We start from the raw sequence: 23,511 nt of genomic DNA, 5'->3' as shown, positions 1-23,511 counted from the left end.
CTACAGTATACAGGGGCTTCAAAAACATAGTTCCTCTTAAAGGTACATACACTACAATTCCTCCCCTTTTAGATAAATAGTACATAACATTTTAAGTAATCATTAAATAACATTTTTACAAGAACAATAATATACACATTTGCTGAAGTTAATCAATTACAAATTCAGTCTCTCTGGAGGCTTCCTGACTCGGTCCGGATAACGCCTCGGTGGTGTAGTAGGTTCTTTTGGCAAGGTTGATTCGGCTTCAATGCCAGTGTCAGGTTCATCTGGTTCCAGTATCACCGGATCGGAGGTAGATACTATGGGTATCTCTGCTTCATCACTAGGCGTATAGAGTTGTGGTGTAGGTTGTCCTTTTTCGGATGACTCTATGATCTGGTCAGCATGGCACCTTATTATGCTTTCTCCAATGTCCACGGTATACATCAGCGGTCCTAGTCGTGTGCAAATAGTTCCAGGCTGCCATTTCTCGGTACGGTAGTACCGGGCCAAAACTGTTTGACCTATCTGAAAGGTTCTAGTTGGCCTTTCATTCATGCTTTGAAATTGCCGGTTCTCTATGTCCCTTCTGACGTTTGGCTTGACCAAATCCAGCCGGCATCTTAGGCTTCTATTGAAAAACATCATGGCGGGGTTTTGGTTTGTAACCACATGTGTTGCATTCCTGTACGCAAACAAGAAGTTATCTACCGTATGTTGTAGATTTATGTCTTCATTACCCATGGCCTTTATGGCCTTCTTGAAGGTCTGGACAAACCTTTCAGCCAATCCATTGGTGGCGGGATGGTATGGGGCGGACGTGTAGTGCTTAACCCCATTGTTTTTTAAGAACTTCCTGAATTCTTCGGATACAAATTGCGGTCCATTATCAGAACAGATCTGTTCAGGCAGCCCATTCCTGGCGAATATGGTCCTTAATACTGTGATGGTTTTTTCCGTGGTGGTGGAGAACATCTTTATTACCTCCGGCGACTTGGAGTGTGCATCCACCGCGATTAAGAACATTGAGTCCATAAATGGACCAGCAAAGTCGATATGTACCCTTTGCCATGGAGATGAGGGCCACTCCCATGGATGTAGAGGGGCTTGTGGTGGGGCGTTTTGGACCTTCTGGCATCCTAGACAGCTCTTGGTCATTTCTTCGATGTCTCCATCGATACCTGGCCACCACACAAACGCTCTGGCTAAGTTCTTCATTTTCACTCCACCCAGATGCCCCTCGTGAAGCTCCTTTAGCACTCTATCCTTGAGTTTGGGTGGAATCACCACTCTGGATCCACACATCAAGGTTCCTCGGCACACTGACAGCTGTTCTCTTCTTTGCGAGAATGCTGGCAACAGTGGTTCGCCATGTGCTGGCCATCCCTTCAACGTTAAATCGTAGACTCGTGAGAGAGTCGGGTCATTTCGCGTTTCCTTTTCAATGGTAGAATTTGTCACCGGTAGACATTCCACTATGGTCGAGTGGAACATCTCCACTGGGTCCACTGTAGGCGCCTCTTCCACCATTGGCAACGGTAGGCGCGATAACCCGTCAGCATTCCCATGCTGTTTTGTTCCTTTGTATTCTATGTCATATTGGTGTGCCCCTAGGAAAAGGGATCACCTCTGTAGCCTTTGCGCTGTCATAATGGGAACACCCTTTTTAGGGTTGAATATGGAGACGAGGGGTTGATGGTCAGTCAACAAGGTAAATTTTTGTCCGTGTAGGTAATGGTTGAATTTCTTCACCCCCCACACCAGGCTGAGTGCCTCCCTGTCGATCTGGGCATGGTTACGCTCAGCTGAGTTCAATGAGCGTGACGCAAAAGCTATCGGCCGCTCCGAGCCATCAGGGAATCTATGCGATAATACCGCTCCCACGCCGTAAGGGGATGCATCGCACGCCAGTCTGATTGGCAGTGATGGGTTGTAATGAGCCAGCACTTCCCTGGACGTGATCAAGCCTTTGCATTTATGGAAGGCACGTTTACAGTCTTCGCTCCATTTCCAAACTACTCCCGTTTGTAGCAGTGCGTTAAGAGGGTGTAGAACCGTCGACAAGTTTGGTAAAAATTTATGATAGTAATTTACTAATCCCAGGAACAACCTTAATTGTGAGACATTTTCAGGCGCTGGGGCCTTTACGACCGCTTCAATTTTTTCAGGTGACTTATGCAACCCTTCTTCGTTAATGACATGGCCACAATATGATATTTGTTTCTGGAAAAATTCGCACTTGGGCCAATTTGCTCGTAGGCCCCGTTCTCTCAGCCTCGTGAGCACCTGCTCCAAGTTGACAAGGTGCTCGTTGCCGTTTTCTCCTGTTACAAGGATGTCGTCTAGGTAGCATTGAGTCCCCGGAATCCCTTGCAGGACTTGCTCCATAGCTCTTTGCCAGATAGCCGGAGCTGATGCCACTCCAAAAACCAGTCGATTGTACTGGTACAGGCCTTTGTGTGTGTTTATCGTGAGATACTTTTTAGAGGCCTCCTCAACCTCCATCTGTAGATATGCCTGTGCTAAGTCAATTTTGGTGAAACATTTCCCTTCGGATAGTGAGGCGAAAATATCTTCTATCCTCGGAAGAGGATACTGTACCATGTGAAGAACCGGGTTTACAGTCACCTTGAAGTCCCCACAGATGCGAACTTTTCTCTGTTCTTCAGATTTATCATTATTCAACGTTTTCTTCATGTCCGGGACGATGGGTGTTGCCCACTCGCTCCAATCTACCTTGGATAACACGCCTGCTTTTTCCAAATTCTCCAGCTCTGCCTCGACGGCTGGACGAATTGCATATGGCACCGGCCTTGCCTTAAAAAACTTGGGAATTGCTGCATCTTCCACTTTTATTGAGGCGGTGGCGCCTTTCACGGTTCCTAGTTCCTGTTGAAACACTTCTTTGGCGTTAGCCAAGATTTCTTTTAATCGTCCAGGTATGACGTCATCATCGTTTTTTTTCTTACTGGTCACCGTCAGTGCCTGAATGGAGTGCCAGTCTAAACGTATCTTTCTGATCCATTCACGTCCCAACAACGGTGGACCACCATCTTGCAGAACGTATAAATACAACTTCTGTATTTCCTTGCCGTTGTTTCAACAGGCACCCTTATTTTCCCTCTGGGGTATACTTTCTGCCCCGTATATGTCTTCAAGATAATGGATGTGTCTTTCAAAGGTATATGCGGAAATAGCCGCTCGTAATCCCGTCGACTCATGACGGTCAGAGCTGATCCTGTATCTAGCTCCATTTTGACTGGGGACCCCGCTATCGTGAGGGTAACCCAAATGGTCTAGTAATCTTCTTTGGCAATTACATTATGTAATTTGAGACAGCTTAGTCTCTTGTTTCCGGAGTCGCTATCACTCTTCTAGTCTTCGGAGCTACTGTCCGTCATCATTTGTACCTTTCTGTACTTTTCCTTATTGACCTTTTTACTGTCAGCGGATTTCTTTCCAGATCTGCATACACGTGCAATGTGTCCCATCTTTCCACATTGCCTGCATGCTTTGTCCTTGAACCAGCAGTCCTTCTGGTCATGGGTGGATCTGCCGCAGCGATAACATCTCTCGAAACCCCGTGTCATTTCATGGGTGCCGAAGTCCTGTGGCTTTTGCTGTATCTCTGCAGCTCCTCTTGCTGCTGCTTCGTATGATACAGCCACACTGAAAGCCCTGTCCAGTGTCAAATCTTTCTCAGAAAGTAGTCTTTTCTGTGTTCCTTCGCTTAGGAGACCGCAGACGAATTTGTCTCGTAGAGAATCTGCCAGTCCTGCCCCGAATTGGCAGTGCTTTGACAGCTTTCGTAATTCGGTGAGGTAATCAGCGTTACTTTCATTCTTGTGTTGATTCCTCCTGAAGAATTTGAATCGTTCCGCTATCAACAGTGGTGTTGGGTTTAAGTGCTCCTGTAAGGTATCAACAATCTCCTTAAAATTCTTGTCCATCGGTTTGGCTGGAGTGATCAAGTTTCGTAACAGCCCGTATGTCCTTGCGCCCATCAGATTTAGAAGTACCGATGCCTTTTTATCATGCGCTACTTCATTCGCCTTGCAATATACCTCCACTCTTTCCACATATGTGGTCCAATCTTCTATATCACTATCGAAAGCAGTAATATTGCCAGTCTTCAGCATCTTGAAAATCTAAAATGGCGCTTCCCGCGCTTTTCCTCCGTCCCCGATGGATCAAAATGGCACCTCCCGCGCTTTTCTTTCTTCCCCGCCGAGTTAAGATGGCACCTCCCGCGCTTTCCCGCCGCTGCTGCCAACGCTGTTCTCCGCGGTTCCCGTTGCGACCTGCAGCTTTTCGCGGTATTTCTATTTAAAAAAAAATATATATCGCTTCAATAGTTTCTCCGTTACTTGGAGAACCGTTCCCGTCGTGGAGCGGACCCTCTGGGACTTTCCCCTCCCTCTGCTCGGTCTGAACGCCAACCTGCTTTGCAGCACCGGCGCGCCCTGAGTGCTCCACCCTCTCTCTCTCTTTGCTTCTGCTTCCCGACTCGCTGCCCGGCTCCGCTGCAGAGCCACCCGATCGAGCTCTAGCCCACCGCAGCCCAGGAAGGATCAGTGCACTACCTGCCACCAGCCCGTTTAGCTGGTGAAACCACAGTTTTTTTTTTTTTTTTCTTGCTTCTGGCTTCGACCTTCGTCTGAGGAATTGATCTCCTTGAGGTGCTGCCGAATTGCAGGTAAGTTCGTTTCTAACTCGTCGCCACTGTTAGATCCATGTGTTAATGGAGACACGGAATGCAGGAGTTGATTTAACAAGTGTTTACTGAACAAAGTCTGGAGGTGAACTAACTACACAAGACGCTATACAGGCTTATATACCCGAGTGGTCACTACTGGTACTACAGTATACAGGGGCTTCAAAAACATAGTTCCTCTTAAAGGTACATACACTACACACTTCACCCGCTGAAACCCCCGCCCCCCAACCCCACCCAATGTTCTGATCAACTGACTGGAACGGTTTGGTTCTTTTCAGTGGGTTGGCGCCTCACTTAAAAATGCAGAAAACACACGTCTGATAATATACAGAAAGAGACAGATTTTGAAACCTGGATCCATTTGTGTAACAATCTCAGTGGATTCCATGCTGGGGGGAGTGGCGGGGGGGGAATTTAAGCTGCATTTTGGATGGGGTGGGGGCTGGAGCGAAGGTCAACCCCTCCCCCGGGGTCATCAATTGGAGACCTGCGCAACCCGGTTTGCTAGGTCGCCACCGTATTTATTATTTTGGGAGGGTGGGGGTGGTTGTGCCGGGGTTACGGTGGGGAGTACTGAGATCAGGTTGATCATCACCGACGAGGCCAGATTTAGGATATTGTGTAGAGTGTTGACCCCTGACCTTGCCAGTGAGGATTTGGAAGGTCGGTGAGGGCAGGGTTCCCAACCCTAGGTTGGGAGCGTTCCTGGTGGTTACATCACATGACCGGCAATCGGCCCGCCCCCAAACCTCCGCCATTGGTCCATCCTCGCGACGCCGTCCCACGTCCAATTGGAAAGTGAACAGACTCTACGTGGGTGATCCCTGACTGTCAGTCAAACAGACCTTTGCTCCCCTCAATTCACCTCAATTCAGAAAACATGTGTCTGATAATATACAGAAAGGGACAGATTTCGAAACCTGTGACCCAGTGGCTTCCCATAACGTTATGTGACCGTCAATTAGCTGATCCCAAACTATTCCTGTGAAATCTTTCTTTTTTTCTTCCTTCCTTCCTTTCTTTCTTTCTTTCGTGACATGTCAGATGCTCCAGGATCCATTGGGCGGGCCCTTGCTGCAGGTGAAAGGGTGTGGGCAGGTGGGAAGAGGGGAGTCAGCCAAGGTGTCAGCCTTTGATCAGTGGTAGCACTCGCGTCTTTTCTCCCCATCTGTAATATTTTTATAACCAACAAACAATAACAACAATTTGCATTTATATAGCGCCTTTAATGTGGTAAAACCTTACTGAAAAGGAAAAAAAAAAATCACAACATTTCTTTTTCGTGTCCCCCTGTGATTTTGCTCCCGGGTTTTGCTGGCGGACGTGTCCGGGAGATAAATCTTCAATTCCTGGAGACTCCAGGGCAATCCCGGCGGGTTGGCGACCCAAGGTGAGGATGATTCTAAGACTCGAGGCTTTGAGCTACGGGGAGAAATTCACAGCACTGATCTTTGTCTGAAGTGGAGAAAGGTTGAGAGGGAGGAGCTAGCTGATCCAGGTTTTTCAAATGTTGAGCGAAACAGGATTGCGATCAAAACGACAAGCTAGATATGAATTTGGAAGAATTTCTTTCCCCTCGCATCCCCGACTTCCATCGCTCCACCATTGGCGGCCGCGCCTTCAGCTGCCTGGGCCCTAAACTCTGGAATTCCCTCCCTAAACCTCTCCGCCTCTCTCTCCTCCTGAGAGACGCTCCATAAAACCGACCTCTTTGACCAAGCTTTTGATCATAGAAATATAGAAATATAGAAGATAGGAGCAGGAGTAGGCCATTCGGCCCCTCGAGCCTGCTCCGCCATTTAATGAGATTATGGCTGATCATTCAAATTCAGTACCCTGTCCCTGCCTTCTCCCCATACCCCTTGATCCCTTTAGCCTTAAGAAATATATCGAACTCCTTCTTGAATATATTGAATATATATCACTTGTCCTAATATCTTATGTGGCTCCTGTGAAGCGCCTTGGGATGTTTTACTACGATAAAGGCGCTATATAAGTACAAGTTGTTGTTGACTGCCTTTGGGGCATCAGGAGAAGTTTCATAGGTCTAGAAATTCGTTTCGGGCTGTGGCACAAAGCGGGCGGCTGATCCGATACCGCCTGTTATACGCAGCGCCACAGCCCGAATCAAATTTCTAGGCCATAGACTTTCCTCTCCTGGCAGATTTTTTTCCTGCGGTCGCTCACCTCAATTCAGAAGATTGGGGGGGGGGAGTCCTTGACGTGACATGTCAGATGGCCCGGGATCCATTGGGCGGGCCCCTTGCTGCAGGTGAAAGGGTGTGGGCAGGTGGGAAGAGGAGAGTCAGCCAAGGTGTTAGCCTTGGATCAGTGGTAGCGCTCGCGCCTCTGTCAGAAGGTTGTGTGATCTACCAGCCTGAGGGGAAGAGAATCAGTTCAAGAGACGTTCATTAACGGGTATGTGGAGCAGAAACCCAGTTAAGACTAAGCTGGATAACTCTTGGAAAAAAAAGATGGATAAATATCTGGTTGGTAAAGATAGAACGACTTGCATCTCTCCAACGCCTTTCACAACCTCAGGACGTCCCAAAGCGCGTCACAGCCAATGAAGTACTTTTTGAAGTGGAGTCACTGTTGTGATGTAGGAAACGCGGCAGCCAATTTGCACACAGCAAGCTCCCACAAACAGCAATGTGATAATGACCAGATAATCTGTTTTAGTGATGTTGATTGAGGCATAAATATTGGCCCAGGACGCCGGGGAGAACTCCCCTGCTTTTCTTTGAAATAGTGCCATGGGATCCTTTACATCCACCTTAGAAAGCAGACGGGGGCCGCGGTTTAACGTCTTATCCGAGAGATAGCACCTCTGACAGTGCAGGGCTCCCTCGGTACTGCACTGGGAGTGTCAGCCTAGATTTTTGTACTCAAGTCTCTGGAGTGGGACTATGAACCCACAACCTTCTGACTCAGAGGTGAGAGTGCTATCCTCTGAGCCACAGCTGATACCATGTGACTGCAGGCAATACATATGGACAAATATGATCAAATACTCCGCTGGACGTTGTGGTTCCCGTGCGGCTGAATGGGTGGTGATGTTGCCTTTGGAGGACGGCAGACCAGGGTTGAATAGTGGAGATGTGAATGGATAAACATTCTGGAATCTTGCTTATTATTTTTGGGGATCAGCCAGATTAAATAGATGTGGTTATGGAAGGCAATTAAATGGGTTGGGTAGGGCTCATAGCAGGGTACATCGTACATGGTCTGTGAGAGGTGAACATAGTGATGTGCCTCAATAATTCTGAGACTCGAAGTTAGCAGAACAAAAACAAGGCTTTTATTAACTTAGAAAGTAACACGTAAGAGAGAGAGATGTCTTCCTTCTGGAGACTGAGGCCAGACTGAAGCTAGCTTACAAACGGGGCCAGGTATGGGCGGAGCCCTACACACAGCACATTCCAGCACATTCCAGTATACAATACAGCACATTCCAGTACACAATACAATGAGGTCTGGGGGAAGGGAAATGACACTGAAACCGATCTCAGTCACAGGCAGTGGTGAATGGAATATTTCATCACATTCACCCCTTCTATAGATTTAGTCTGTTCGGGGGTTTGATAGTCCTCTGCGACCGACGTGGCTGTTGCGGTGCCGCGGGTGTCGGCTGGGTGTCCCCGGTAGCCTCCTGGGTCTCTGCCGGGGGTGCCGCCAGGGTTGTTGGAGGGGTAGTTGGTGGGGTGCCGTTGGTCGGTGTTCTTCCGGGGGTGATGAAAGAGTAGTGGGTGGGTAAGAGTTGCTGTGATCGTCGTTGCCGCTATTGCCATGGTTGTTGTCGATGCCGGCTGGGGCGACGTCTTTTATGGACACGGTGTCCTCCCTTCCGTCGGCGTGCCGGACATATGCGTATTGGGGGTTGGCGTGGAGTAGGTGTACTGGCTCCACGAGAGGGTCCGTCTTGTGGCCCCTCACATGCCTTCGCACGAGTACTGGACCTGGGGTGGAGAGCCATGACGGCATGGATACGCCTGAGGTGGATTTCCGGGGAAAGACAAACATTCGTTCATGAGGCGTGGTATTAGTGGCCGTACACAATAGCGACCGTATCGAATGGAGCACATCCGAGAGGACTTCCTGCCAGCGGGAGATAGGGAGGCCCTTGGTCCTTAGAGCTAGAGTGACTGCTTTCCATACTGTCCCGTTCTCTCGCTCCACTTGGCCGTTACCCCGGGGGTTGTAGCTGGTGGTACGGCTCGTGGCGATCCCCTTGGACAGCATGTACTGGCGTAGCTCTTCACTCATGAAGGACGCCCCCCTATCCGTATGGATGTAGCTCGGCATACCGAACAGGCAGAACAGGCTGTTGAGGCATTTAATGACCGTGGCGCTGGTCATGTCTGGGCAGGGGAAGGCGAATGGGAACCGGGAGTATTCGTCCACAATGTTCAGGAAGTAAACATTGCGGTCGACGGACGGGAGGGGGCCCTTGAAATCTAAGCTGAGCCGCTCAAAGGGCCGTGTAGCTTTGATTAAGTGGGCTCTATCTGGGCGGTAGAACCGAGGCTTGCACTCAGCGCAAGTGCGGCAGTTCCTGGTCAGGGACCGAACTTCCTCAATCGAGTAGGGTAAGTTTCGGGACTTTATGAAGTGGAACAGCCGCGTGACCCCTGGGTGGCAGAGGTCGTTGTGGAGGGTCTGTAGCCGATCCCCGGTGGCGCTGGCACACATCCCTCGTGAGAGGGCGTCAGGGGATTCGTTAAGGGCCCCTGGCCGGTAAATGATGTCGTACTCGAAGGTGGAGAGCTCGATCCGCCACCTAAGAATCTTATCATTTTTAATCTTCCCCCTCTGTTTATTATTGAACATAAACGCTACCGACCGCTGGTCGGTAAGTAGGGTGAAGCGTTTGCCGGCTAGGTAGTGGCGCCAGTGGCGCACTGCCTCCACGATGGCTTGGGCCTCCTTTTCCATGGAGGAGTGTCTGATCTCGGGCCCTTGGAGGGTCCTCGAGAAGAAAGCTACGGGCCGCCCCGCCTGGTTGAGGGTGGCCGCCAAGGCGAAGTCAGACGCATCACTTTCCACTTGAAATGGAGTGTTCTCGTCCACTGCCTGTAGCGTGGCCCGCTCAATATCCTGCTTAATGCTTTTGAAGGCGGCGTGGGCCTCAGCAGAGAGCGGGAAAGAGGATGCTTTCAAGAGGGGGCGGGCTTTGTCGGAGTAGTTGGGGACCCATTGGGAATAATAAGAAAATAACCCCAGGCACCTTTTCAGGGCTTTGGGAGTGTTGGGCAGGGGCAGCTCCCGTAGGGGGCGCAATCGGTCGGGGTCTGGCCCGATTTCCCCATTCTCCACCACGCTGCCTAGTATGCAGAGGCGCGTGGTGTTGTAAACGCACTTGTCCTCGTTGTAGGTGAGGTTGAGTTTTTGTGCGGTTTCCAGGAACCTCTCGAGGTTCGAGTCGTGATCCTGCTGGTTGTGACCGCAGATGGTGACGTTGTCGAGGTAGGGGAAGGTTGCCTGCAAGTGGTGGTCATCGACCATGCGGTCCATCTCCCTCTGGAAGACCGAGACCCCATTCGTCACCCCAAAGGGGACTCTGAGGAATTGGTAGAGGCGTCCGTTCGCCTCGAAGGCGGTGTACGGGCGGTCCTCTGGTCTGATAGGGAGCTGGTGGTACGCTGACTTGAGGTCGATGGTGGAGAACACCCGGTATTGGGCGATTTGGTTCACCATTTCTGATATGCGGGGTAGCGGGTAGGCGTCTAGTAGGGTGTACCTGTTGATCGTTTGACTATAGTCGATCACCATCCGTTTCTTCTCGCTACCCCTTACCACTACCACTTGGGCGCGCCACGGGCTGTTGCTGCGTTCAATAATGCGCTCTTTCAGGAGCCTGTCTACCTCGGTCGCGATAAACCGCCTGTCCTCCCAGCTGTACCTCCTGCTTTTGGTCGCTATTGGCCGGCAGTTAGGGGTAAGGTTCGCGAATAGCGAAGGCGGCTTTACCTTCAGGGTAGCCAGACCGCACACTGTGAGGGGCGGCTGGGACCCACCGTACTTGAGCGTGATGCTTTGGTGGTTGCACTGGAAATCCAGGCCCAAGATCACGCTCGCACATAGGTTCTTCATGATTAATACTTTAAAATTATCATATACAGTTCCGTTAACGCACAATTGTACCGTGCAGTAACCCAGAATGGTCGATGTCTGGGTTTTATCAGCCATAGAGATGGTACCCTGAGTAGGGACCACCTTTAGGGAGAGTTGTTGTGCCAGTTCTGGGTGGATAAAGCTCTCCGTGCTTCCACTGTCAATTAAGCATTTAACCCGGCACCCGTTTACCTCGATGTCCACCATTGATCTGGATAGCGGGTGCGGCCTGGTCTGGTCCACTGTGACCGATGCCACTGTAGGGCCCTGATCGATACAAGATGGCGTCCACGCTGTCTGCTCACAAGATGGCGGACCCCACGAGGTCGGGCAAGATGGCATCCAAGATGGCCGCTCCCACGGCGCACACGCGGCGGTGGCGGGTTTTCCGGCGGTTGGTTTTCCGGCGGGGTTCCCTCTGCACACCTTCCCGAAGTGCCCCTTCTTACCGCACTTAAAGCAGGTGGTGCCTTTCGCCGGGCACAGGTTTCTGGTGTGCTTTGGCTGCCCGCAGAAGTAGCAGTTGGGTCCCTGACGCGTCGCGGCTGTCGTAGGGCTTCTGGGGGGGGAGCGGGGCCCAGCCGGTGTCGGGCTGTTGGGCGGGGAAGATGCCTTCCAAGATGGCGGCGCCCTCGGTGCACACGTGGCGGCGTGGACGGCGCGGGCTGAAGAGTAGGCGTCCGAGTTTCTCTGGGCCACATCCAGGGATCGCGCGGTGTCCGCAGCCTGTTTCAGGTCCAACCCCGTTTTTTCCAGCAGTCTTTGCCGGATGTAAGTGGAGCTGAGGCCTGTGATGAAGGCATCGCGAACAAGCTCGTCAGTGTACACTGCGGCTTTTACATCTCGGCGCTTGCAGTCTTTGCCAAGCATTTTCAGGGTGCTTAGGAACTCCTCCACCGATTCCCCAGGTCGCTGTGCGCGGGTAGCGAGCAGGTGCCTAGCATACACCTCATTCGTAGGCTGCTGGTAATGCGCCTTTAAGATGTCGCAGGCGGCCAGGTACGTCTCGGCGTCTTGGATGAGGGGGTAAACCCGGTGGCTTACCCAATTCCGCAGAATTCCGAGTCTCATCCTCGCAGCGTCCGTAGCGTCTTTGACGGCTGCGGAATTGTCCAGGAAGAATTCCATACACTCAAACCAGTGTCCGAAGCGTGCTGATGCGTCCGGAGCATGTTGATCCAAATCCAAACGTTCGGGTTTCAGGAGTTGATCCATAGTGTTGAAAAATAAGTTAATAAAATTGATGTGCCTCAATAATTCCGAGACTCGAAGTTAGCAGAACAAAAACAAGGCTTTTATTAACTTAGAAAGTAACACGTAAGAGAGAGAGATGTCTTCCTTCTGGAGACTGAGGCCAGACTGAAGCTAGCTTACAAACGGGGCCAGGTATGGGCGGAGCCCTACACACAGCACATTCCAGCACATTCCAGTATACAATACAGCACATTCCAGTACACAATACAATGAGGTCTGGGGGAAGGGAAATGACACTGAAACCGATCTCAGTCACAGGCAGTGGTGAATGGAATATTTCATCACACATAGGATGCACCTTCTCTTGTTCCAGGCTTTTTTATATGTTCTTAAAATCTTGCTGGTAAATGTACAAAAAAAAGTGAAAGACTTTTGCATTTACACAGCGTCTCTTACTGCCTCAGGACGTCCCAAAGCGCTTTAGGGCCAATGAAGTATTTTTGAAGTGTAGTCGCTGTTGTAATGTAGGAAACGTGGCTGCCAATTTGCGCACAGCAAGCTCCCACAAACAGCAATGTGATAATGACCAGATCATCGTTTTTTTTTAGTGATGTTGGTGACTCTTGACAGATTGGGTCCCTGGAAGGGTCATACACTGTCTTATTTGCAATAGACTTTGGAGACTTGAGCACAAAATCCAGGCTGACACTCCGAGTGCTGTACTGAGAGCATTCTCCAGCCTTTCAGATGAGACGTTAAACCGAGGCCCTGAGGACACCAGGGAGAACTCCCCTGCTCTTCTTCAAAATCGTGGCCGTGGGATCTTTTACATCCACCTGAGAGGGCAGACGTTTAAAGTCAGCACCTTTGACAGTGCAGCGCTCCCCCAGTACTGCCCCTCCGACAGTGCAGCGCTCCCTCAGTACTGCCCCTCCGACAGTGCAGCGCTCCCTCAGTACTGCCCCTCCGACAGTGCAGCGCTCCCTCAGTACTGCACCTCCGACAGTGCGGCGCTCCCTCAGTACTGCCCCTCCGACAGTGCAGTGCTCCCTCAGTACTGCCCCTCCTACAGTGCAGCGCTCCCTCAGTACTGCCCCTCCGACAGTGCAGCGCTCCCTCAGTACTGCCCCTCCGACAGTGCAGCGCTCCCTCAGTACTGCCCCTCCGACAGTGCAGCGCTCCCTCCGTACTGCCCCTCTGACAGTGCGGCGCTCCCTCAGTACTGCACCTCCGATAGTGCGGCGCTCCCTCAGTACTGCACCTCCGATAGTGCTGCGCTCCCTCAGTACTGCACCTCCGACAGTGCGGCGCTCCCTCAGTACTGCCCCTCCGACAGTGCAGCGCTCCCTCAGTACTGCCCCTCCGAGAGTGCAGCACTCCCTCAGTACTGCCCCTCCGACAGTGCAGCGCTCCCTCAGTACTGCCCCTCCGACATTGCAGCACTCCCTCAGTACTGCCCCTCCGACAGTGCAGCACTCCCTCAGTACTGCCCTTCCGACAGTGCAGCACTCCCTCAGTACTGCCCCTCCGACAGTGCAGCGCTCCCTCAGTACTGCCCCTCCTACAGTGCAGCGCTCCCTCAGTACTGCCCCTCTGACAGTGCAGCGCTCCCTCAGTACTGCCCCTCCGACAGTGCGGCGCTCCCTCAGTACTGCACCTCCGACAGTGCGGCGCTCCCTCAGTACTGCACCTCCGACAGTGCGGTGCTCCCTCAGTACTGCCCCTCCAACATTGCGGCGCTCCCTCAGTACTGCCCCTCCGACAGTGCAGCGCTCCCTCAGTACTGCCCCTCCGACAGTGCAGCGCTCCCTCAGTACTGCCCCTCCGACAGTGCAGCGCTCCCTCAGTACTGCCCCTCTGACAGTGCAGTGCTCCCTCAGTACTGCACTGGAATGTCAGCCTGGATTATGGACTCAAGTCTCTGGAATCTATTTTAATTTGGGCCTGACCCTGCCAGAAACCCAAACTGCCTGGCGTTGGCTTATGGTTTTCACCTCCCCTCTCCCGCTGCTTGCTCATCTTTGATCATTTTGTTTTTCTACACACCACGATAGCCATTCCTTTGCCAACATGTTGTTTTTCTCTCCATGGCCTCGCCAACTCCCTATCTCTGTAACCTCCTCCAGCCCTACAACCCTCCCGAGATCTCTGCGCTCCAACAATTCTGGCCTCTTGAGCATCCCCGATTTTCATTATTCTACCATTGGCGGCCGTGCCTTCAGCTGCCTGGGCCCTCAGCTCTGGAATTCCCTCTCTACCTCTGTCTCCTCCTTTAAGACGTTCCTTAAAACCTACCTCTTTGACCAAGCTTTGGGTCACCTTTCCTAATGGCCCAGAAATTTGGGTCGGGGGCTTCCCGCGGGTGCAAGCCTCCAACCTGCACTTACCTAGCGCGCCGGCCGTTGAGCTGTGGGCCCGCGTGGGATTCCGATCCTGGGCTTCCTCCAACTGCCGGCGCGCAGTGCTTGCGTATCCCAGGGGAGCAGTTCGTTCGATGTGTCCCCTGGGATCACGTGGACCATGGCGAGCCAATCGGAGCAGGGAATGCTCCATTCATAAGTTTGACAGGAAGAGCTGTCAAAACTTATAAATGCTACGGGCCCCAAAACATCACTAAATCTTCAAATAAATTTTTTTTTAAATCACATTTTTAAATAAACTATAAATTACATGAAATAACTATTTTAAACAATAATTTAAATTTTTGAAAAAAATAATTTTGGGCCAGTAATTCCGGTCCCAACGCGTGAGTACAGACGGGGTACTCACGCGTGGGCCCGTTGGAAGTGCCGGATTTCAGTATGCACAGCGCATGCGCAGGAAACCGGCATTTCCTGTCCTCTGAACCAAGGGGTTCAGAGGACCTGCGCGCAGGAGTGTGCGCGTGCGCGCTGAAATTCCTTTTTTTCCACAGGTTTGTGCGTGTGTAAGGGCCTCTCCTTTTTACGAATGTAAAAAGGAGACGTAAAGACTTCATTCTTTAAGGTAAGTGGTCTATTACTTAAAATTATAACATTTTTTCCACAGCTTTATTGTTTTTAAGGACTTTACAGTAAGGTAAGTGTAGTTTTAGACCCGATTTTTAAAAAAATTATTTTTTTCAAAAATGTGATTAATTGTTTAAAATAGTTTTTTAAAGCTATTTATAGTTTATTTAATTATTGGGATGTTTTTTAAAATTTTATTTAAAGTTAAACTAGTCTTTTGGGCACCCGTACTTTTCATGAGTTTGACAGCTCTTACTATCAAACTCATGAATTGAGTTTCCCCTCCCCTGATTGGCTGCACAGTGCTCACCTGATCCCAGCCGGCACATCGCACTAACTACGCCGCTGGATCAGGCAAGCACAGCGCGCCGACATCTGAACCGGGCCAGTGACAGGAATTCCAAGCAGGCCCAGGCTTCAGATGTCTGCGCGCCGGGTGAGTGCACATCGGGGGCTTGCACGCGTGGCAAGCCCCCGAACCTAATTTCTGGGCCAATATTTTCTAACGGAGCTAAAAATAAACTTACCTTTCTTTAAAGTATTTAAAAATAATAAACCTGTGGAAAAAATGTTTTAATTTTAATTAATTCACCACTTACCACTGCTTTTTATATGTCTAACTTCTGGAGACTTACCCTCCCGGGAAAACCTGCAAAAAAAACATAAGTTCGATGCGCACGCGCTGCCTCTCCTGCGCACGCGTTCAACCTCTTAACCCCTTCTTTCAGGGGAACGGATGTGCCGGTTTCCCACGCACGCGCAGTGCATGCAGGAAACCGGCACTTCCATTGGGCCTACGGGTGAGTACCCCGTGCGTACTAACCCGTGGAGACCCGAATTTCTGGGCCAAATGTGGCTCGGAGCCAAAGTTTTGTCTGGTGACGCTCCTGTGAAGCGCCTTGGGCCATTTTACTACGTTAAAGGCGCCGTATGAAGGCAAGTTGTTTGTTGTTGTTTATTCTCATTGTGTTCCAGGTCGGCGTGATGACCAGACGTTGACCGTGGTGGCTCCGGCGCGGGACATCGCCGTTAACGCCGGCGAGTCGGCCTGCTTCGAGTGCGAGATCCAAGGCCCCCCTGACGTCGACGTTGACTGGCTGACCAATGAGAAGCTAGTCCAGCCGGCGCTGCTCAACTGCAAGATGCACTTCGACGGCAAGAAGTGCAAGCTGCTCCTCAATTCGGTCCACGAAGACGACACCGGAGTTTACACCTGCAAGCTCAGCACGGCGAAAGGTGAGCCCGCGAGCCACGGCGCCCAGAATTCCCTGGCAAAGCAACGCCGACTTTTCACGGCGTTCACTCTTAATAATGCAGGAAAAAAAGGCAAGGGAGAGATACCCCGTGAGTATGCTGGGCGATTTGCGTCAGACCGCCGTTAGCCTCGCGAAGATGGCAGCTTGCTCTCAATCTCCCCGTGAGTTTGAAGAAGTTGCTGCCTTTGTGTGTTAATTGCCCATTAAACCCGCCGCAGGAAGTTAGGGCTGGTACTTAACAGCACAAGGACCCTGTTAATGACATTTATGTTCCTGCGATGCCACTCAACCTCACGAGCCCAGAAAGGGAAACATAGAAACATAGGAGCAGGAGTCGGCCATTCGACCCTTCGAGCCTGCTCCGCCATTCAATATGATCATGGCTGATCCTCTATCTCAATACCATATTCCCGCTCACTCCCCATAACCCTTGACACCTTTTGCTTCTAGAAATCTAGCTCCTTCTTAAATATATTCAGTGACTTGGCCTCCACAGCCTTCTGTGGTAGAGAATGCCACAGGTTCACCACCCTCTGAGTGAAGACATTTCTCCTCATCTTAGTCCTAAATGTCCTACCCCGTATCCTGAGACTGTGACTGAAGGGAACAATTGAAACTGTGGAGTCTCATTCCTGCAGGTGGTAAATTGTTCTTAGAGATTTAAATTTTTTTTAAAACCTAGCGTCCGGCGGTAAGTCAGGCGGCGCAGCCAAAGATTTCAGCCGGGGTGCGAGCGGGGCACTGTGCACGGCGATGATGTCATCACTGGCAGCGCAGCACCGCGGGGCGCTACCGGTTACCGCCGCCGCTAACCTCCCGCTGAATTTCATGGGAGGCGTTGGTGGCACCACGCCCAGGCGATGGTTGCTTTGCAAGGGCGCTAACGAGGTGCAAAGCAACCAAATCTTTCCCCCTTGGTCTCCTTATTTAAGGGAGGATATACTTGTATTGGAGGTAGTTCAGAGAAGGTTCACGAGGTTGAATCCAGAGATGAAGGGGTTGTCTTATGAGGAAAGGTTGAGCAGGTTGGGCCTATACTCATTAGAGTTTAGAAGAATGAGAGGGGATCGTATTGAAACATATAAGATTCTGAAGGGGCTTGACAGGGTAGATGCTGAGAGGATGTTTCCCCTCGTGGGGGAATCTAGAACTAGGGGGCATAATTTCAGAATAAGGGGGCACCCTTTTAAATCGGAAATGAGGAGGAATTTCTTCTCTCAGAGGGTCGTGAATCTTTGGAATTCTCTTCCCCAGAGAGCTGTGGAGGCTGGGTCATTGAATATATTTAAGGTGGAGATAGACAAGATTTTTGAATGATATGGGAGTCAAGGGCTATGGGGAGCGGGCAGGGAAGTGGAGTTGAGGCCAAGATCAGATCAGCCACAATCTTATTGAATGGCGGAGCAGGCTCGAGGGGCCAAGTGGCTGACTCCTGCTCCTACGTCTTATGTTCTTATGCTGGGACCTGTCGTTGAGACTCTAGGCCTCAACCCTTATCTCTTCAAGGTTGGTCTGCTCAGAACTGTCACTGTTATACTTCTGTATCCATGGTAATCACGTTGGAACAGGAGGAGGCCATTGAGCCCTTCAAGCCTGTTCCGCCATTCAATCAGATCACGCCTTGATTCCGTATCCCTTGCTACCCTCACCCAACAAAAATCTCAGTTTTTGAAATTTTCAATTGACCCCCAGCCTCAACAGCTTTTTGGGGGAGAGAGTTCCAGATTTCCATTAGCCTTTGTGTGAAGAACTGCTTCCTGTGTGAAGAACAACTCGCTGTGTAACATTTTTTTTTCCTCATCTCCCCTCTGGTTCTTTTGCCAATAACCTTCAATCTGTGTCCTCTGGTCACCGACCCTTCAGCCAATGGAAACAGTTTCTCCTTATTTACTCTAATCAAAACCCTTCATGATTTTGAACACCTCTATTAAATCTGCCCTTAACCTTCTCTGCTCCAAGGAGAACAATCCCAGCTTCTCCAGTCATTCTCTCCTAACTTGGTAATTTTTCTACTCTTAACCCCCCCCCCTTAAACCTTCAGGAACAAAAAGAGACAGCCTGTCTTTTATTTTATAGATTAACAGAGGACACAGATTTAAGATCATTGGCAAAAGAACCAGAGGGGAGATGAGGAGAATTTTTTCTAACGCAGCGAGTTGTTGTGATCTGGAATGCGCTGCCTGAAAGGGCAGTGGAAGCAGATTCAATAGTAACTTTCAAAAGAGGAATTGGATAAATACTTGAAGTGGAGAAATTCACAGGGCTGTGGGGAAAGAGCGAGGGGGGAGCGGGACTAATTGGAGAGCTCTTTCAAAGAGCCGGCACAGGCACGATGGGCCGAATGGCCTCCTTCTGTGCTGTGAGATTCTATTTTTCCCCTTCCTCCATCCTGGGGCACAGGAGCCAGTCGAGGCGTTTCACTCAGGATCAGTCACTGAACCTCGGACGTTGGTCTTAGCGGAATCAACGAGGCAGCCTGGATGAATTCTGCTGACGGTCGGTTTCTTTCTCCCCCACCCCCCACCCCGCCCCAGATGAGAAGACCTGCAGTGCGCAGCTGACGGTGATGCCCTCTGTTCCTCCACTCTTCACCAGGAAGCTGGAAGACGTCTTCGTGATCGAGGGCCGGACTGCCCACCTCGATGTCAAAGTGAGCGGAACCCCCCCACCGTCTGTCATCTGGATGCACTTTGGTAATTCCAACAAACACCACGATAAGTACCATCTAAGCCGAAAGAAGGAAAGAACTTGTACTTCTACAGCGCCTTTCATGGCCTCAGGACGTCCCAAAGTGCTTTACAGCCAATGAAGTACTTCTTTCAAAGTGTGGTCACTGTTGTAATGTAGGAAACCCGGCAGCCACTTTCCGCACAGCAAGCTCCCACAAACAGCAATGTAATAATGACCAGATCATCTGTTTTAGTGATGTTGGTTGAGGGATAAACATTGGCCCCAGGACACCGGGGAGAACTCCCCATCTCTTCTTCAAAATAGTGCCATAGGACCTTTTACATGAGTGGGCAGATGGGGCCTCAGTTAACGACTCATCCGAAAGGCGGCACCTCCAACAGTGCAGCGCTCCCTCAGTACTGCACTGGAGTGTCAGCCTGAATCTTGTTCCATGAATCCATTGTGCGTTACCTCACGTGTCAGCCGTGGCTCAGTGGGCAGCACTCTCGCTCTGAGTCAGAAGGTTGCGGGTTCAAGTCCCACTCCAGAGACTCGAGCACCTAATCCAGGCTGACTCTCCCAGTGCAGTACTGAGGGAGTGGTCTACTGGCCCAACTGGTGTATGCCGGTGTTTATGCTCCACACGAGCCTCCACCCACTCTTTGTCATCTCACCCCATCAACATATCCTTCTATTCCTTTCTCCCTCATGTGTTTATCCAGCTCCCCCTTAAATGTATCTCTGCTATTCGGCTCAACCACTCCCTGTGGTAGCGCGTTCCACATTCTCACCACTCTCTGGGTAAAGAAGTTTCTCCTGAATTCCCCATTGGATTTATTAGTGACTCTCTTATATCGATGGCCCCTAGTTCTGGTCTCTCCCACAAGTGGAGACATCTCCTCTACGTCTACCCTATCGAACCCTTTCAAAATCTTATAGACCTCGATCAGGTCACCCCTCAGCCTTCTCTTTTCTAGAGAAAAGACCCCCAGCCTGTTCAGTCTTTCCTGATAGTTATCACCTCTCAGTTCTGATATCATCCTTGTAAATCTTTTTTGCACCTTCTCCAGTGCCTCTGTATCCTTTTTATAATACGGAGACCAGAACTGTGCCCAGTAACTCCAAGTGTGGTCTAACCAAAGTTCGATACAAGTTTAACATTAACTTCCCTGCTTTTCAATTCTATCCCTCTGGAAATGAACCCCCAGTGCTTGGTTTGCTTTTTTTAAGGCCTTATGAACCTGCGTCGTGCATGTGTACCCCGAGATCCCTTCGCGCCTTTTTATTCTTTCTACCAAAATGCACCACCTCACACTTAGCTATATTAACAATTACGTGCCCATTTTTGCACGTTTATTAGCGTCTTCTTGTATTCTGTTGCAGTCCTGCTCGGTGTTAATTATATCCCCCCAATCTGGTGGCGTCCGCAAATTTTGAAATTGTGCTCGCAATTCCCGAGTCTGCCGCGCTGCCACTAAGTGACCCATGGTATTAACCTGCGTTGCTACTTTTAATGATTTGTGAATAATAATTTTTTTAAAATCATCGGCGGAGCTCAGCGATTTGACGCATTCGTCCTCTGCTTGGCAGGTGAGAAAGTGGTGGAGACGGACGAGGTGCGGATCGTGAGGGACCAGGGGCTGCACTCACTCGTCATCGTGCACGCGGTCACTGAGAATGAAGGGGAGTATTCTGCCATTGCCCAGAACGCTCACGGGGACGCCTTCTGTTCAGCGGAACTCTACGTGGAGGAGCCGCGACCCGTGGTCTCCTCACCAATGTAAGGACGGCAGTGACGGGGTTCTGGCAATAAAGAAAAGAATTCGCATTTATATAGCGCCTTTCACATTCTCGGGACGTTCCATAAGAACATAAAAATTAGGAAACTGGAATGGCAGGAATGACGTATGAGGAGAGATTAGGTCGATTAGGCTTATATTCGCTAGAGTTTAGAAGAATGAGAGGGGATCTCATTGAAACTTATAAAATTCTAACAGCACTAGACAGACTAGATGCAGGAAGGATGTTCCCGATGGCGGGGGAATCCAGAGCTAGGGGTCACAGTCTAAGGATAAGGGGTAAGACATTTAGGGCTGAGATGAGGAGGAATTTCTTCACCCAGAGAGTGGTGAACCTGTGGAATTCTCTGCCACAGAAGGCAGTTGAGGCCAATTCATTAAATATATTCAAGAAGGAGTTAGATATATTTCTTGAGGCTAAAGGGATCAAGGGATATGGGGAGAAAGCAGGGACAGGGTACTGAATTTGGATGATCAGCCATGGTCTCATTAAATGGTGGAGCAGGCTTGAGGGGCCGAATGGCCTACTCCTGCTCCTATCTTCTATGTTTCTATGTTTGTATGTAACAGGAGTAGGCCATCTTACTGAATGTTCGAGCAGGCTCGAGGGGCCAAATGAACTACTGCTCCTACATCTTATGTTCTTATGTAACAGTGCAGCACTCCCTCAGTACTGCACTGGAGTGTCAGCCTAGATTATCTGTGTGTAATGCATCATGGTTGAGCATGGGAGGTCCTTTTGTAGGAAGCACCACTTAAGCTGGGATTCACAGGCTTCAGCACCCTGGGGAGATCCCTAGTGGTCTGTCGGTCCCCCTGTGTCCGAGTTCCCTGGTGGTCAGTAGATTCCTTGTGTCCGAGTTTTCTAGTGGTCAGTAGATCCCTCTTGTCTGAGTTCCCTGGTGGTCAGTAGATCCCTCGTGTCCGAGTTCCCTGGTGGTCAGTAGATCCCTCGTGTCCGAGTTCCCTGATGGTCAGTAGATCCCTCGTGTCCGAGTTCCCTGATGGTCAGTAGATCCCTCATGACCAAGTTCCCTGCTGGTCAGTAGATCCCTCGCGTCCGAGTTCCCTGCTGGTCAGTAGATCCCTCGTGTCCGAGTTCCCTGATGGTCAGTAGACCCCTCATGACCGAGTTCCCTGGTGGTCAGTAGATCCCTTGTGTCCGAGTTCCCTGGTGGTCAATAGATCCCTCGTGTCCGAGTTCCCTGGTGGTCAGTAGATCCCTCGTGACCGATTCCCTGTTGGTCTGTAGATCCCTCGTGTCCGAGTTCCCTGGTGGTCAATAGATCCCTCGTGTCCGAGTTCCCTGGTGGTCAATAGATCCCTCATGACCGATTCCCTGTTGGTCTGTAGATCCCTCGTGTCCGAGTTCCCTGGTGGTCAGTAGATCCCTCGTGTCTGAGTTCCCTGATGGTCAGTAGATCCCTCGTGTCCGAGTTCCCTGATGGTCAGTAGATCCCTCATGACCAAGTTCCCTGCTGGTCAGTAGATCCCTCGTGTCCGAGTTCCCTGATGGTCAGTAGACCCCTCATGACCGAGTTCCCTGGTGGTCAGTAGATCCCTTGTGTCCGAGTTCCCTGGTGGTCAATAGATCCCTCGTGTCCGAGTTCCCTGGTGGTCAGTAGATCCCTCATGACCGATTCCCTGTTGGTCAGTAGATCCCTCGTGTCCGAGTTACCTGTTGGTCAGTAGATCCCTCGTGTCCGAGTTCCCTGATGGTCAGTAGACCCCTCATGGCTGAGTTCCCTGGTGGTCAGTAGATCCCTTGTGTCCGAGTTCCCTGGTGGTCAATAGATCCCTCGTGTCCGAGTTTCCTGGTGGTCAGTAGATCCCTCATGACCGATTCCCTGGTGGTCTGTAGATCCCTTGTGTCCGAGTTCCCTGGTGGTCAATAGATCCCTCGTGTCCGAGTTACCTGGTGGTCAGTAGATCCCTCATGACCGATTCCCTGTTGGTCAGTAGATCCCTCGTGTCCGAGTTACCTGGTGGTCTGTAGATCCCTCGTGTCCGAGTTACCTGGTGGTCAGTAGATCCCTCGTGACCGATTCCCTGTTGGTCTGTAGATCCCTCGTGTCTGAGTTACCTGGTGGTCAGTAGATCCCTCGTGTCCGATTCCCTGTTGGTCAGTAGATCCCTCGTGTCCGAGTTACCTGGTGGTCAGTAGATCCCTCGTGTCCGAGTTACCTGGTGGTCAGTAGATCCCTCGTGACCGATTCCCTGTTGGTCTGTAGATCCCTCGTGTCCGAGTTCCCTGGTGGTCAGTAGATCCCTCGTGTCCGAGTTACCTGGTGGTCTGTAGATCCCTCGTGTCCGAGTTCCCTGGTGGTCAGTAGATCCCTCGTGACCGATTCCCTGGTGGTCAGTAGATCCCTCGTGTCCGAGTTACCTGGTGGTCAGTAGATCCCTCATGTCCGAGTTCCCTGGTGGTCAGTAGATCCCTCGTGTCCGAGTTACCTGTTGGTCTGTAGATCCCTCGTGTCCGAGTTCCCTGGTGGTCAGTAGACCCCTCGTGTCCGAGTTCCCTGCTGGTCAGTAGATCCCTCGTGTCCGAGTTCCCTGGTGGTCTGTAGATCCCTCGTGACCGATTCCCTGGTGGTCAGTAGATCCCTCATGTCCGAGTTCCCTGGTGGTCAGTAGATCCCTCGTGTCCGAGTTCCCTGGTGGTCTGTAGATCCCTCGTGACCGATTCCCTGTTGGTCAGTAGATCCCTCATGTCCGAGTTCCCTGGTGGTCAGTAGATCCCTCGTGTCCGAGTTCCCTGGTGGTCAGTAGATCCCTCGTGTCCGAGTTCC

At 50.9% G+C, this 23,511-nt stretch overlaps 1 protein-coding gene across 3 annotated transcripts in view; it reads left to right on the top strand.

Moving 5' to 3' along the window:
* The window catches only part of spega (striated muscle enriched protein kinase a), a 536,975-nt gene that overhangs the window by 274,364 nt on the left and 239,100 nt on the right, over positions 1 to 23,511 (top strand). For all 3 annotated transcript variants that reach the window (XM_085986741.1, XM_085986740.1, XM_085986742.1), the window contains 3 exons: positions 15,970 to 16,230; positions 18,785 to 18,943; positions 20,511 to 20,700. In XM_085986741.1, the coding sequence (XP_085842867.1) occupies positions 15,970 to 16,230; positions 18,785 to 18,943; positions 20,511 to 20,700 (610 nt within the window). The remainder of the gene's footprint in view (positions 1 to 15,969; positions 16,231 to 18,784; positions 18,944 to 20,510; positions 20,701 to 23,511) is intronic.

Source organism: Somniosus microcephalus, chromosome 4 (assembly GCF_052327205.1).
Source record: "Somniosus microcephalus isolate GS21.2 chromosome 4, FLI_Smic_1.0, whole genome shotgun sequence".
In the NCBI taxonomy this organism is placed as follows: domain Eukaryota; kingdom Metazoa; phylum Chordata; class Chondrichthyes; order Squaliformes; family Somniosidae; genus Somniosus; species Somniosus microcephalus.
Note: the sequence above shows the minus strand (reverse complement) of the source record. Positions and strands in the feature narration are given on the sequence as shown.